The following is a 14994-nucleotide window of genomic DNA, read 5'->3' as shown; positions in this document are numbered from 1 at the left end:
AACTTTGTAACTTAGTAACCATCACCTACATATTATTCTTGAGTTCGAACCCATTGGGTTCATTTCCTGTGTGGGATTGTCAAAATCAGGGTGTTTACTCTTAAACCAAGTCAATGGTGGCATAAGGGCAGTTATGGCACTCATTTTCTGAAGCCTCTGACATTTTTACAGTGTTTAATTATAAGAAATCAATTATTTCTCATGTCATTATTCATGTATTCAAAGATTATTTGGTGTATCTCAGCTTTTGCTTCACCAAAAGCACACTGGAATGAGTACAGTACCTGATGTTCATAGGCTCCAGAAGTAATGCCTTATTGATGTGTAATATGTTTATTATTCTCATGCTGATGTTAAAAGTTAAACAAATCTCAACAAGAAAGGATTGGTATTAAAATGATATATTCTCATAGTTGACATTTTATGTTTATCATAACAGAAAAAAAGACAACAGAAAAAAAGTTTACATTTTGATCATAAAACAGGGTTTTAGTGTTAAATGACTAAATATACCCCATAGAAGAAAATATGCAGTATTTGTGCCACTATAAGTGCTTAACATAAGAATCCCCAGCGCATGATTTCAATTTTATCTATGTAACAAATATTCTGATACATTGTGAAAATTTGTTAATAAATCATGCAACACAAGAAAAAAAGAATAAAAATATTTAAAATTAGGGCTAACCATAATAGAGCATCTTAATTTTGTTTAGATTAGGAAAGATAACGTACACTGTTAACTGCTGGATATATTAGAATATATATATAGAAGACATAGTATTCACTTCCCTATACAAATGCCCATTGGGCTCAAATTCCTACTAAAAACACATTCATATTCTATTTAGACTAATGGGCTTTAGACATGGATCACTTTCACATGGCAGTACATGACAAGTCTTCTGTTATTCGGATGCACTTATAGGGTCCAATAATGAAGCAGGTCCATTTCCTTTCAGACATAATGTACATTTAGTGGTCACTATGGAGACTGAATGAGAAATTTGCTGATGAACGTGGTCATGGTGGAGTAGGACTTCATTCCAAATTTTGCACATTTGCCCCATCAATATTTGTTACTCCTCTGGATTTACCTGTAACTTAAAAATATTAAAGCAAAAAATCTTGTGCACACAACCGAATTTCTTGTACAAGTGCTCTCTGTGACTTGCACAGACCATACTTGTACCCATGATATTCCTAGGGGTTGTGCACATGTCCGATTTTTTTTTTACTTGAACCAAGTGGTCAGAGGAAAAATTTGGAAATGTGTCCTTTTTGATCCGAGGGTCTGATCAAAATCGGCAATGTAAGTGTATGGGTCCATGAAAAACAATGGACCACACTCGGATGACATCTGATCTAACTCTGAAAAGGAGTAGAATAATCGGACCGTTTTTCTCCGATGTGGAGAAAACGGTCTTGTGACAATACCCCAGGAGTTAAAATATTGTGTAATGAAGCTGCTTCGGTGATCCCTGACATAAACCCATCATATCATATTTATTTGGCAACAAACTTTCATTTATTTCTGTCTGCATTCGCTCCTTATCTAGTAGACTAATGGCTAAACCATAGTAATCCTATCAAGTGTATTGTTAGAAAGCAATATATTGTATTATTCAGTCTGGGAGGCAACAGGATGTTCTGGCTCTAACACTACTTAAACAGTATTACATTATCATTCCTAAAGACCAATATATTAAATAGGAATGAGTTTAGTCGTTATCCTATATACCCCCACCCCTGTTGTTTGAAAGATAGCTATTGAGTCATGTTTCATATGTCTTCTCTTGGTTTATAGTTTCAGATGATCCATTTTTCTGGAACAGAAAGAATAAAATATTTTAGAGGTTATATACAAAATAATATAATATTGCCTTAAGTGACACATCTATGACACCATAGACAGCTGGAGTAATCCTAATATATCTAATAAAACATGGCTTGTACGTAAAATCACCAGAGTTAATGTGATTTGTCAAATAACTGATGTTGCACTTCCTCTCATTTGTTCACTGCTGACAAATGTGTCTGAGATTTGTCACGCCATCAGTCTGTTGCACTATAGCACATTGCATGGTCCAGTACTGTGACCTAGTTTCTGTGTTTTACAGCGGGAGATGTGACCAGTCTGACTACACCTTTGGAGGCCAAATTGTACATAGTCATAGGCAGATACGCCAACTTGACTTTTAATTTTTTTCCGAACAGCTTACCAAAAAATCACCCACAGACGATACATGTCTACAGCCCATAATTCACACATTGGCATCATTCATTTTAAGCTGAAAAATGATACTAATTATAATCAAAATAATCTGCATAATTTTCTTCAACTTTAAAAAAATCACGGATGCCTTACATATTTTTTACAGACAGGTCAAAAAAGTGGCCACATTTTTGGACTGTCCTGGAATTTCTGGAAGGTTGGTAACCCTGCTTATAGGGTTAATTTCTAGACTGAGAACTTGGTTCTTCCATTTTTTAAAATAAGCCGAACTTGATTTAATATAATTAGATATGAAGATCTGAAGTTATTTTTCAAAACAAGGTGAGAAAGTTGAGAAAACTGTAAGAACAAGATAAGAAAGCCAAACAATAGGAAGGCAATCCATCTGACAATCCTGATGAGATAAGGCTCCATGGAGAAAGGGAGGTAGGTAGCCACATGTAAAATTTGATGGACTTGAACATGGCTATTGGATTGCATAATAAAGGTATTTTCCCCTTGTCCTGTGAGAGCGGTACAGGCACATGCATCTGATCTCGGTGATAATGTAAATTATATCATGGCCGTGCTGATAATTTGTAGCGTGCTCTTGCTGGTTTCCATAAGACTGCCAGGACACTATAGAAATGTAGGGTGACGCTTATTTTATTAAATAAGAGGATTGTTCATTTTGCGCTATGAACAAGTTAAAGGAAAGATTTTTTATTAAAACAAAGGTTTTTATAATTGAGACTGAGACTAAGCCTCTATCATAGAAAGCTTATGTATTGTTACCGCCTATCTTAGCATGATACTAAGGCTAGTTTCACACTAGCGTTACAGGGCACAGTGCACAACCGCCTCTAAGCTCCGCCCCCGGCCATGCCCCCTCTGGTCATCTCCTCCTCTGATCGCATGATGCCGCATGCGATCAGCGTACCCTATGTTTAGTGTTGGGTATGCTGGTCGTGCGCTGGCACACTTTTGCCAGCGTATACGCCCTTTTGGCGCTGCGCCGATGTGCGCCAAACATGCACAGGTGTACAAAAGTGTGCCAGCGCGCCCTGTAACGCTAGTGTGAAACTAGCCTTAGATCACTATTTTGCACATTAATAGATTCAGTTATTATTCACGTTTTACTTAACTACAATTTAATAATTCCTTTTATTTGCATTTGTTCATTTGTAAAGTGCTTCATAAAAAAGTCTTTAATCAATGGATTGAAACCATGTACTATACATTAATTTTTCCATTTAGTTTGTCAAATACCAATGGAAGGGGCCATTTCGTGTCATTCTCAAAGTAAAAGCCTATCACCTAATCTAGGGAACCCCTAGGATAGGTGAAAAGTTGCTGGTCAGTGAATGTCTGACCACTAGGACCCCACCTGTTCCAAGAAGAGAGCTCCAAAATGACCTACAAAATGGAATGGCGGCCAAAGATATTTTAGCAGTGTGCTCCGCTATCTCTGATGGACCCATGTAGAATTAGTGGTGCTTATGCATAGCATTTTGGAGAGACATTTTAAATTCTCTCAGATCCTATGGATAGGTGTTAAAGGTTTATTCCCAACAATAAAAGTTAAGTGAGATTAAACAACTTTTAATATATATATTTAACATCATGCTTAACTTATGCTGTAAGATAGTGTGTTTCCTTATGTACATACCTCTTGCAGCAAAGTAGCAAGGCTCACAGTGAATAGTATGCTTATAGATCCACATACTGTCTCCAGCCTTAAGATTTTCTAAGGTGCCAGAACATGCTTCACACTAAAAAAAAAGTGCATTTTTTCATTTCAATAGAAAGAATATCTCAGCTCTATCTATGCCAAATATTACATATTTTCACATGTTTTTTTATTTGGCTGGGTTTTTTTAGGTTTCTTTTTCCTAAACCATGTATAATTAGTTATTTGGGGAAATCAGTAATAAAACATATATGTAAAGTTTTATGTTATACTATTTAACCCTTTGTCTAGAATATATATATTTATTTTTTATATGTATATCTATATATACACACACACAGTATATACCTGTGTAACTTGGTAAAAAGTATTAGGAATGATAAGGTTAATGTAGTGGTAGGTGTCGCTTATGGTATTGGTGGAACAGGGATTATGGAGCTCTGCTGCTGAACCGAATGTTGCTCACATGCTGAATATGGTGTTTAAAGGACATCATTTTTTCATTTATTTCACGAGTAACATGCGTTGGGGCACTGTCCTGGATGAATACCTGGCACATTCCCCCACATGGGTAAACACTACTTGTGCTGGCCCTGCACCTTGTCGGACACTTTGGGAGAGGAAATATATTGCTTATTGTGATATTTTCCTTTTTTCTCTCCGCCTCATTGCTGGCCTCATTCCCATTTTTGCTTTTATTTTTCCCCACATGTGTTTGATATATGGCCATTTTCTGTTGGTTTCTGCTGAGCTGCTAATCACTTGGATATGATTTTATACACTGGTATAATACTAAATTATGGCATTGTGCTTCTAAATGGCAGCAGAACCTAACTCAAGGCTTGGCTATTGCACATTGGTATTTAGGGGAATCTGTGCCTCAATAATAGAACTTTGTGCAGTTACTGTGGAATTGCTGGATGATTCCTCCGGACCATAACTGTTGTTTCCTTACCCATATCCATGTACATTACTGTGTTTTTTGCTCTGTTTTTAATAATTTTTCAATAATATTTACACTTTTTAGCACTTGTATTCCCTAGTTCATTGTCTTTTAGGAATATATGCTTTCAGTTCTTTGCAGGTTTAGTACAAGCAATTAGACAATTGCAGCTTCGAATCTCTTAAAGGGAATCTGTCACCCCATTTTCAGCCTATAAGCTGCGGCCACCGGCATCAGTGGCTTATCTACAGCATTCTGTAATGCTGTAGATAAGCCCCCCGATGTAAACAGTCCGATGGGTGTCACGGTCCGGCGCCTCCCATCTTCTAGAGATGACGTCCCCCTTCTTACTTCTGCCGCAGTTCCTGCCTTGCTGAGAGCAGAGTAAAGTACTGCAGTACGCAGGCGCTGGACCTATCTGACCTCTCCCGGTGCCTGCGCACTGCAGTAATTTACTCTGCCCTCAACAGGGCAGATAAAATACGCCTGCGCCGGAGCCGCGGCAGAAGTAAGAAGGAGGACGTCATCTCTAAAAGATGGAAGGTGCCGGACCGGACTGCGACACCCACCGCCCCTGCGGTGAGTATAATCTAACTTCTTTTTCTTATCTTTCAGGTTACATCGGGGGCTTATCTACAGCATTACAGAATGCTGTAGATAAGACCCTGATGGCGGTGGCCGCATCTTATAGGCCGAAAATGGGGTGACAGATTCCCTTTAAGGAGAATAACAAGAACAGTGAAAAGTAAAAAAAAAGTTTAAAAAAATATGAAAAAATTTTAAAAAACTGAAAGTTAAAATCATACCCTTTTACCCCATTAAAAATAAAGATACTAAAAAATACACATATGTGGTATTACCGCATTCAGATCAGTGAGATCTATGGAAATATAAAAATAATTAACTTAATCGGTAAACACAATAAACAAAAAATTAAAGAATGCCAAAATTACTTTAGTTTTGGTCATTGCAATTCCATAAAAAATGTTGTAGCATGCCAACAAAACAACACATCTATCCCAAAATGGTATCAATCAAAATTTCATCTTGCAAAAAATAGGCCATCACACAGCTCTATTGACTGAAAAATGGGAAAGTTACGGGTTTTGGAAAATGGTGACCCAACCACAAAAAGATTTTTTTGCAAACTTGGAATTTTTTTTCCTCCTACTAAAATAATAAAAAAAACTGGAAATGTTTGGTATCGGTGCTATTGTATTGATGAGGAGAATCATATTTCAAGGTCATTTTTACCACAAAATGTGCACTTTAAAAACAATTTTCCACAACCTGGAATTTATTTCCTGTTTTCCAGTACACTATGTGGTCAAATGAATGGTGTAATTCAAAAGTACAACTCGTCCTGCAAAACACAAGACCTCATAGGTCTATGTGGACAGAAAAATCAGAGTTATGGCTCTGATAAGAAAAAAGGAAAACGCAAAGACAGAACTTGGCCCCATCGTGAAGGGATTACTTTTATTAAAAAGTATGGAGTTGCAATTGTGTCCGTATTACATGTATCTAAGAACACAGAAGTGGGACTAGGCACACGTATAAAAGATGAGCTGACTTCATTTACTACTTGACACAAACTAATTTTCAACACTATCCATATCCATTCATTGTCAATCCCATTAGTTCTAAGGAGGTTTTAGGGTATGTTTCCACGCAGTGTATTGCTGGCGCTTTGGACGCTGCGGAAACCCCGCTCCGCCCAAAGCGCCGCCCCCCTTTCTACACGCAGTGATACCGCATGTGTTCATTGAACACATGCGGTATCACCGCATCATATACATAGAATGGGTTATTTATAAATAAATAGACATGCTGCGGTTTAAAAAGACGCGCCGCATGTCCATAATTTCGGGTGTGACACCCGCGTCCCTGCACGCATAGTGGAGATGAGATTTTATAAAATCCCCTCCACTGTACTGTAACAACTGGACGCTGTGGATTAAACGCTGCAGCTATATGCAGCATCCAATCCGCAGCAAATCCAGATAAATTGTGCCACGTGGAAACATACTCTTAGAGTTTATGCATTTATATTTATTGATTACAAGCTGTGCAGTTCTTCCCTTTACCAGATCACAGGAGTATAGTTGGTATAAACTTTGCATTTAATATGTTTGTTTTAAAGAATTAAATAAAAATAAGATTTGTGATCAAATCTAACAATGACAGCAACACAAACAAAGTTACTTTGTATACTGCTGTACAATAAGCTTCTCCATTTAACACAGTTAGTGACTGTTGAAAGATCTTGGCTGTAGCCCAAAGTCCACATACAAAGAAGTATTCTAATATGCATCCCATTACATCAGAGAGGAAGCTTTAGATTTATTCAGAAAGCACCAAAGAAAGTGAAGAATAAACAACTAACATATTACTTTTTTAAACAGCAGAAAAAAAGGCAGCAACACTTACCTGCCCAGGTCTAAGAACAAATGCACTGCAGGGTGCAGCCAGCCCATAAAGCAAGGGAGCTGAGCAGGCAGAGCGGCAAGGGAGCCAAGCAGGCAGAGCGGCAAGGGAGCCTTGCAGGCAGAGCGGCTAGGGAGCCGAGCAGGCAGAGCGGCTAGGGAGCCGAGCAGGCATAGCTGCAAGGGTGCAGATGCACAGACAGAGCTGCAAGGGTGCAGATGTACAGACAGGGAGGACACAAGGAAAGACACAGCAGGGAAGGAAGCCATAGACAAGGAGAAAAGGAGACTAAGGTAGGACAGAGTACAGACAAGGTACTGGGACCAAGACTCAAGGGCCAGGAAATTCAGCCTCCTGGCAGGCAGACAAGGTACAAAGCAAGACAAGAAGTATTCCTCCAGAGAAGGAGGAAATACACAGGACAGAGTCTGGCTACCTCAGCAGCAAGATACTAACTGAGATTAGACATTGCACAGGCAATGTTTCAGTGGGTGTGGCGGAACTAAATAGTCAAGGGCTCTAGGTGATTGGTCAGGGACAGATTAGACAGGTGCATCCTGACTGCATAAGAACCAGAGAGTTCTGGCGCCGCCCCCCTATACACACATAGCCAGGAAACATACAGAAGAGCAGAGGCACAGAGCAATAGACAGAATTCACAGCATGACCCGGAGCAGTGAGTAAGTTGATGTGCGGGGGATGGGAGGCCATGCAGTGACGCCAGCAGGGTTGTTACAGCTGCAACACAACCCCAAACCATGATTGATCCACCCCCATGCTTAATGGTTGGTAAGACGTTCTTTACCTGAAATTCTGTGCCCTTTTTCCTCCATACATACCTTTGATCATTGTGGCCAAAGAGTTCTATTCTACAGGACTTGTTTCCAACATGAAACCAGCTTATTTAGATGTTCTTTTGTATACCTCTAATGCTGAATTTTATGGTGAGGGCACATGAGTGGTTTTCTTCTGATGACTCTTCCATGAAGGCCATATTTGAGCAGGTGTCTCTGAACAGTAGAACAATGTACCACAAGTTCAAACTCTGCTAAATCTTTCTGAAGGTCTTTTGCAGTCAAGTGGGGGTTCTGATTTGCCTCTCTAGCAATCCTACAGGCAGCTCTCACTGAAAAATTGCTTGGTCTTCTAGACCTTATCTTGACCTCTACTGTTCCTGTTAATTGCCATTTCTTAATTACATTTCAAACTGAGGAAAGGGCAACTTGAAAACGCATTGCTCTCTTCTTATAGCCTTCTCCTGCTTTAGGTGCCTCTACTATTTTCATTTTCAGCATTTTCAGAGTGCTGGACAGCTGCTTAGAAGAACCTATGACTGATATTTTTTGGCGCAAGGTTAGTGGTTAGTGGAAGCTGAGTTTTTATATAGCTGGAAAATTTGCTTCACCTGGCCTTTCCTAACAATGATAGTGAACAACCATAAACCTAACAGGCTAATTAAGGTCTGAAACCTTGGCCAAAGTTATCTGAGCAAGCATACAAATCTCCAAGAGTGCCCAAACTTTTGCATTGATCCATTTTCCTTTATGGATATTATGCTATAGGGTCTCTTTAGGGTCTCCTAGGGTGAGACGACATTGAGCGTGCTTTTTTTGGGTGCCAACCTTCACGGTCAAGAAGGGTGATTGCTTAGGGTGTACTGTTGAGGGAAAGTATTGCTCATTCCCCTTATCTCCTCCTACTTTTACAACCCTATACAAAAATATTGGGCATTGATTGTGGCCCTGGGGGCATCTACCACTATTTTTCCTGTTTTTTGGGGGGATATGGCTGTTTTTTTTCCATTTTAATCAATATCAATAAATAGGATCTTTTATTTGGGGGGTTTGCTTGTTATATTAGAAAACTAGAACATGAACACTAATAATCATCATATATGAATGGAGCTACATCACTTCTTTATAAGTACTTATTTGAATATGAAGCAGTTTTATTGTCAGATACTGGTAATGTTACATTATCTTCCTTGTTCATCCAACGTGTTCATCCAACTGGACCCATTATCTTACTTGTGTCATATTGGGTGTTTCACTTACCTTGAAGCATGTTGCATGGCAGCAAATGTTCATGTCTTTCAGAATCATTTTGGCATCAATGCCAAGTGGTTTGCGACAATAAGTACACATATCCTTTTCCATGACAGTCCTGATAAATCAAAATTGCACACATAAACATACTTACAGACAGACACCTAATAACTCTTTTTGTCCTCAAGACAGAATAGAAATAAATGTGCATGTCATAGCAACAAACTTGAATTAGCAAAATGTCTATTGTAATATGCAATATAATCAGAATGTCTTAAGTGAGCTCCCCGCTAACTCTGTGAGAAAGTCTCATGGTGCAGAGGCAAGTTCACCTGAAGAATTTCACTGCAGTGAATTTAAACTGCAGTGAAATCGCCTGTGCACCATGAGACTTTCTCTCGGTGCTAGCGGGGATCTCACGAGGTCACCGCAGTTCAGCCTGGCTGGGAACGCAGCGTCAGTGACCGGTAGTATCCTCAATGACGTCAAAGAAAAACAAGAATTTACTGGGTAGAAAGGCAAAACGAGCAATTGATAATATGTTGATTGCAAAATATTAATAGTAAAAAAAACTTTGATGGGAGTGCTTCTTTAAGGTAAGCTAATACTGACACTGCCAATCTTTGTACGATGACAGGCTTGTCAGTCACCTAGGATAATATGCAAAATCCACTTAAACTTTGATGATAATACTTGGAGATAAGTTCAGTCAGCTGTAAGTGTCCACAAGTGTCCGTGCGCCGCTAATACTTACCGATCAGATGTAGAGTAGACGGTTTTAATTGAATTGGATACAATGTTCGACCCATATGAATTCGAAGAGGAGTTTCGGCTAAAAGAAATGATTAATTTTTACTATATGTCAATGCTATTACTGATTCTAGTAAATTAGGGTCTAAAAAATTGCAGTAAAACTTAGACTATAACTACAGACGGGATTCTCAAAAGGAGAGGGACCTTTATAGTAAAATTATATTGCGGTCCTTTTCATGTTACCTGTACAAAATGCATCCACCCATTAGACAATAGAGCCCAGCAGTCAGGAGGATGAGCTCAGATGGTGCTAAAGCAGCTTCATTGGCTGTGTACATGAGATATGTACCTCTGATTACAACATATGTCAATCGTAACTCCCTGCCTTTTATATGACATAGGTTAAATGGGGGTTTCTGAATAGGGAACTATGTTCTATATAAGTGATGTACATCTTATGTACTTACATTAATTACTCCACTGGTCTGAATAGAATATAAGTTAATACTTATACTCAGATAATCATATATGAAAATGTTTGTTGGTAGGTTGCAGTATCAGGCTTCATGCACATAGAAGAGTTTTGGCATTGGGCTCTATTGAGGCAAACCTCCCATCTAGGCTTATTTTACATATTTTTTGACTGACAAGTGACAACCTCTTGCTGTATAGAAACAATTGTATAATTGATGAGAAATATGTGAATGCATGTACTTATTAGAGGGGTATATAGTGATTACTTCACTAATGAATAAAAGTATTTAGAAAATAGGTATACTATAAATATAATATTTCAGTACCTTACATCTCCATAAGATGAATTCGGAAGAGATGAATAACTGAAAGACAAATACAAATAAAAAAAAAATCCCAAATACAACAATATGTGTATATTTATTAAAATTAAATACTGAAAATAAACTGTGAATATTATTATTAAAGGAGTTACCTGAGCCATGTCTAAAACCAGGGAGGGACTGTAGCATGCTGAATCCTAACAATGTGCAGTAAGCTCACTGTTAGGATTCCGCTCTGTCTAACGTACGTGACTGCTTATATGCAATTTTCATACTTGTGATCTCTGTGCCAACCACTTCTCTTCCGCTTATCTCAATGGTCTTAATATAAAGAACCAAAAGAGATGGCATGTGCTAACAAATATACATATCACATATGAGCATATGACCAACCACTTAACAATTAACACTTAACAATGGTGATATTACACACCATTAGGAGTCAGTATGTTACACTTCTTAGTTTTAGACATGGCAAGGACAACCTCTTTATGATAAATGTAATTTATAAAGAGGCTAAAAGATATTTATAGAGAATGTCTCTTTTAGTAATTGATTTACCTTGTCTCATGAGTAACAGTCACATTCGAACGAGAATTTGGTCCATCAGTGTTGTCTCTGTAAGATGTAGTTGTACGGCGAGATGGAACATCATAGGTATCATCAGTGACTTTGTAGGATGAAGAGGTGGTTGACCGTCTGTTTGGCACATCCTGGTAATCAGTAACTTTAGACGTAGTGGTTGAACGTCTGCTAGGTACATCACTGGTTCCTTCCATAATATTGTAGCTGTTTGTTGTGGAGGAACGTGTGTTTGGTGCATTATTGCTTTCTTCCTTAACATTGTAGGTGGTGGTTGTGGTGGAACTTCTTTTTGGCCCATCACCAGCTTCTTCTTTAACATTGTAGGTGGTAGTAGTGGTAGAACGTCTATTTGGCAGATCATTGATTTCTTCCCTGACATTGTAGGTGGTAGTTGTGGTTGAACTTCGATTTGTAAGATTAGTACTAGCAGGCTTGGTTGTGCTAATATGTTAAAAGAAAATAATAATTTGAATACACTCTTGTATTGCAAACCAGATTACTCACTTATGTTGTTACCATTGTTTATAATGATATTTCAGGATGATCATTCAGATTAGAGTTGAGCGACTTTGGTCGGATCGGGTTTCGTGAAACCCGACTGAAACAAAATTTGAGTCAGATGAAACTGGTCTGACTAGGGCAAAAAAAGTCGGAGTTTTGTCCGAAACCCGACCCCAATGCAAGTCAATGGGGAATAAAAGTCGGCATTGAGCGGATGACATTCATCATGACATTGGGGAACATTGGACTACATTATTAACGTTATTCCACAGAGACATGCAGCAGCATTGTAAGACATCCCATACTATAATACCCTCAAAGACATATTCATTGAGTAACGTTGGGCATGAGAGAGAAGTCAGTCAACCAGGCCAATTTTAGCGGCATTAGTTTTTTATCTAATATTTTTGGGTCTCTTGACTGTCCTTTATGACAGATGTCAGGAAACATAGAATTGGTCACATCTTGCTTATCACTGGGTGTTCCATTGCTGGCCTTTCCCTGATTTCATCAATGTGGCTCTAAAGTACACCGTTTGAATGGAGCAAGGCCTTGCATGTGAGCCACCACTCTGTTTATTATTTATTATCTATTAGACTGTTGGAAACAGTAGAGTACATAGACATTTAAATGGACAGGTGGGTTGTACGTGTAGCCATCACTTTATTTAAACAGGGCTCTTCAAAGCGAAGTTCTCAGGATTGTGGAGTTTCCTGCAATGGGGCCTACAGCGATCAACAAGTTATCACCTATCCTATGTTGAGACAACCCTTCAAAGGCTCCTGTGCTATGCTACATTATAGTTCTTTAATAGTATTACCACAAAGCTGCGTTCATTTTTTGCTGTAGCGCTACATGCCTCTGTGTTAATACAGAGGCATGCAGAGGATTTCTCTATTGGGCCCTGTATGAAGAAGCATTGCTTGAAGGAGAGAATAGCTCCATAGACGCAGTCCAGTAAAGCATTCACGTAGGTGCAGAGCTGTACAATCTAAATGCACAAGGCTCTGTTGCATGGAAAAGCCCTTCATGTGATTATCCATTAAGATTAACTTTGGGCTTATTTTTTAAAAGATCCTGGATCTGTATAAATTGCAGATTTTGGATAAAAGATTACAGTCATTTTTTAATAATGTAATACTTTCTATGCATTTGTTCAGTATTTATGTAACAACCAGAAATTCTGTACTTAGCAAAGATCCTATTATAGCATTCCTCTAAGGAGAATTTGGAGGAAATATATTTATTTATTATAAAAATAGTCCAGTTATAAGAAGTAGTCATATATTCACAGGATTAGTGACAGATTCGAGATCAATGGGGGTTTCAGACCATGAAACCTTTACTGATCACCACGGTCCCTTTGCACCCCCTGGTTGAATGAAGTGGGGTCAACTCATAAAGTCCCATGGATTCCAGAACCACCTTTATGCTGACGAAAGTCAGATCTACTTCTCTGGCCCAGACGTCACCTCTCTGCTGCCCAGAACCCCAGAGTGTCTATCAGCCGTATCCTCCTTCTCCTCTCGCTTCCTCAAGCTCAATGTGGACAAATCTGAACTCATCTGTCATGATCCCAGTGCAGGTTTTTGAGCTGCACGTCAGGGGTTAATGTCTGGAGCTCAGTGCAGGTTTTCACCGGCACACCTGAGGTTAATTATTGTGGCCTCTTGTTGGTTCTGGGAGAGCTTCTTAAACCCCTGGGAAGCTCCAATCCCTGTCAGTTATACTTTTTCCTTTGGCCGAGTGCGGTGACCTCTGTGTGTCTGTTCGTTGTTATAGCTTGTTTATATGGTTTGGACCCGGTTCTGCTCCCCGTTGTGAGTTTGCCTGTCGATTCTGTACTTCGCTACCCTCCCTGTGTATGACTCATTGCCTATGATCTGACTACTCTCTGCTCGCCCCTCTTGTACCTTGCAGCTATCTCTGTGTATGACTCATTGGCTACGTCTTGACTATCCTCCCTGTCTATGCCCCTTGGTAACTTTGTCTCGCAGTTACCCTGCTAGGAGTTCTCTTGCAGCTCCTAGCTCTCTGGAGTTTAGGCCATGCCCCCAGCAGTCATGTGCTTCAGGTCCTGCTGTTCTGCAGTACGCACCTACTCGGCTGCTGCCCGCTCCACAGGTATCTTTGAGCACAGTTCGCTTTACTCAGGACACGCACACTGGCTCAGTGAGCAAGTGCAGTGCGGTGTTCCTGACATAATCATCTTTTCTCCATCTCACTGATCTTCCTTACCTGACCTATCTATCACAATTAATGACATTACACTTTCTCCAGTACCGGAAGTCCGCTGCCTCGGAGTAACCCTTGACTCTGCCCTGTCCTTCAAACCGCACATTCAACCTTTTTCTACCTCCTGTCGCCTCCAGCTCAAAAATATTTCAAGAATCTGTCCTTTTCTCAACCCTCAACCTACTAAAATGCTTGTGCACGCCCTCATCATCTCCCGCCTCGACTACTGCAACATCCTTTTCTGTGGTCTCCCTGCTAACACCCTTGCACCTCTCCAGTCCATCCTTAACTCTGCTGCCCGACTAATTCATCTTTCTCCTAGCTACTCCTCCACTTCTCCCCTCTGCAAATCTCTTCACTGGCTTCCATTCCCTCAGCGTATCCAGTTCAAATTACTAATACTGACCTACAAGGCCATCTATAACCTGTCTCCTCCATATGTCTCTGAACTAATCTCCCGATACCTTCCCTCACGTAATCTCCGGTCATAACAAGACCTCCTTCTCTCCTCCACACTTATTCGTTCCTCACCCAACCGCCTCCAAGACTTCTCCCGAATAGCCCCCATCCTCTGGAATTCTTTGCCCCAACATGTCCAGCTATCAACCACACTCGGATCCTTTAGACGGAACCTGAAAACCTACCTCTTCAAGAAAGCCTACAGCCTGCAATGACCCCTCTGCCTCCTCACCACTACTGGAGATTTCACCTCAACCAATACTGGAACTGCTGCAACCCAACAACCTACTCTCTCCTTCCCCACCATCCTGTAGCATGTAAGCCCGAAAGGGCAGGGTCCTCTC

General features: G+C 39.8%; 1 protein-coding gene across 4 annotated transcripts in view; it reads right to left on the bottom strand.

The window, feature by feature from the left end:
* Positions 1 to 385: 385 nt before the first annotated feature.
* Positions 386 to 14994, bottom strand: part of SCEL (sciellin) — a 150458-nt gene continuing 135849 nt past the window's right edge. For all 4 annotated transcript variants that reach the window (XM_073580421.1, XM_073580422.1, XM_073580423.1 and 1 more), the window contains 6 exons: positions 11432 to 11896; positions 10874 to 10912; positions 10075 to 10152; positions 9330 to 9438; positions 3885 to 3987; positions 386 to 1826 (listed from right to left, as the gene is read on the bottom strand). In XM_073580421.1, coding sequence (XP_073436522.1) covers positions 1810 to 1826; positions 3885 to 3987; positions 9330 to 9438; positions 10075 to 10152; positions 10874 to 10912; positions 11432 to 11896 — 811 coding nt within the window. In that variant the 3' untranslated portion in view covers positions 386 to 1809. The remainder of the gene's footprint in view (positions 1827 to 3884; positions 3988 to 9329; positions 9439 to 10074; positions 10153 to 10873; positions 10913 to 11431; positions 11897 to 14994) is intronic.

Source organism: Dendrobates tinctorius, unplaced genomic scaffold, assembly GCF_039654945.1.
Source record: "Dendrobates tinctorius isolate UK_male_01 unplaced genomic scaffold, ASM3965494v1 ptg000064l, whole genome shotgun sequence".
NCBI lineage: Eukaryota > Metazoa > Chordata > Amphibia > Anura > Dendrobatidae > Dendrobates > Dendrobates tinctorius.
This window is presented reverse-complemented; position numbering and strand designations above follow the sequence as displayed.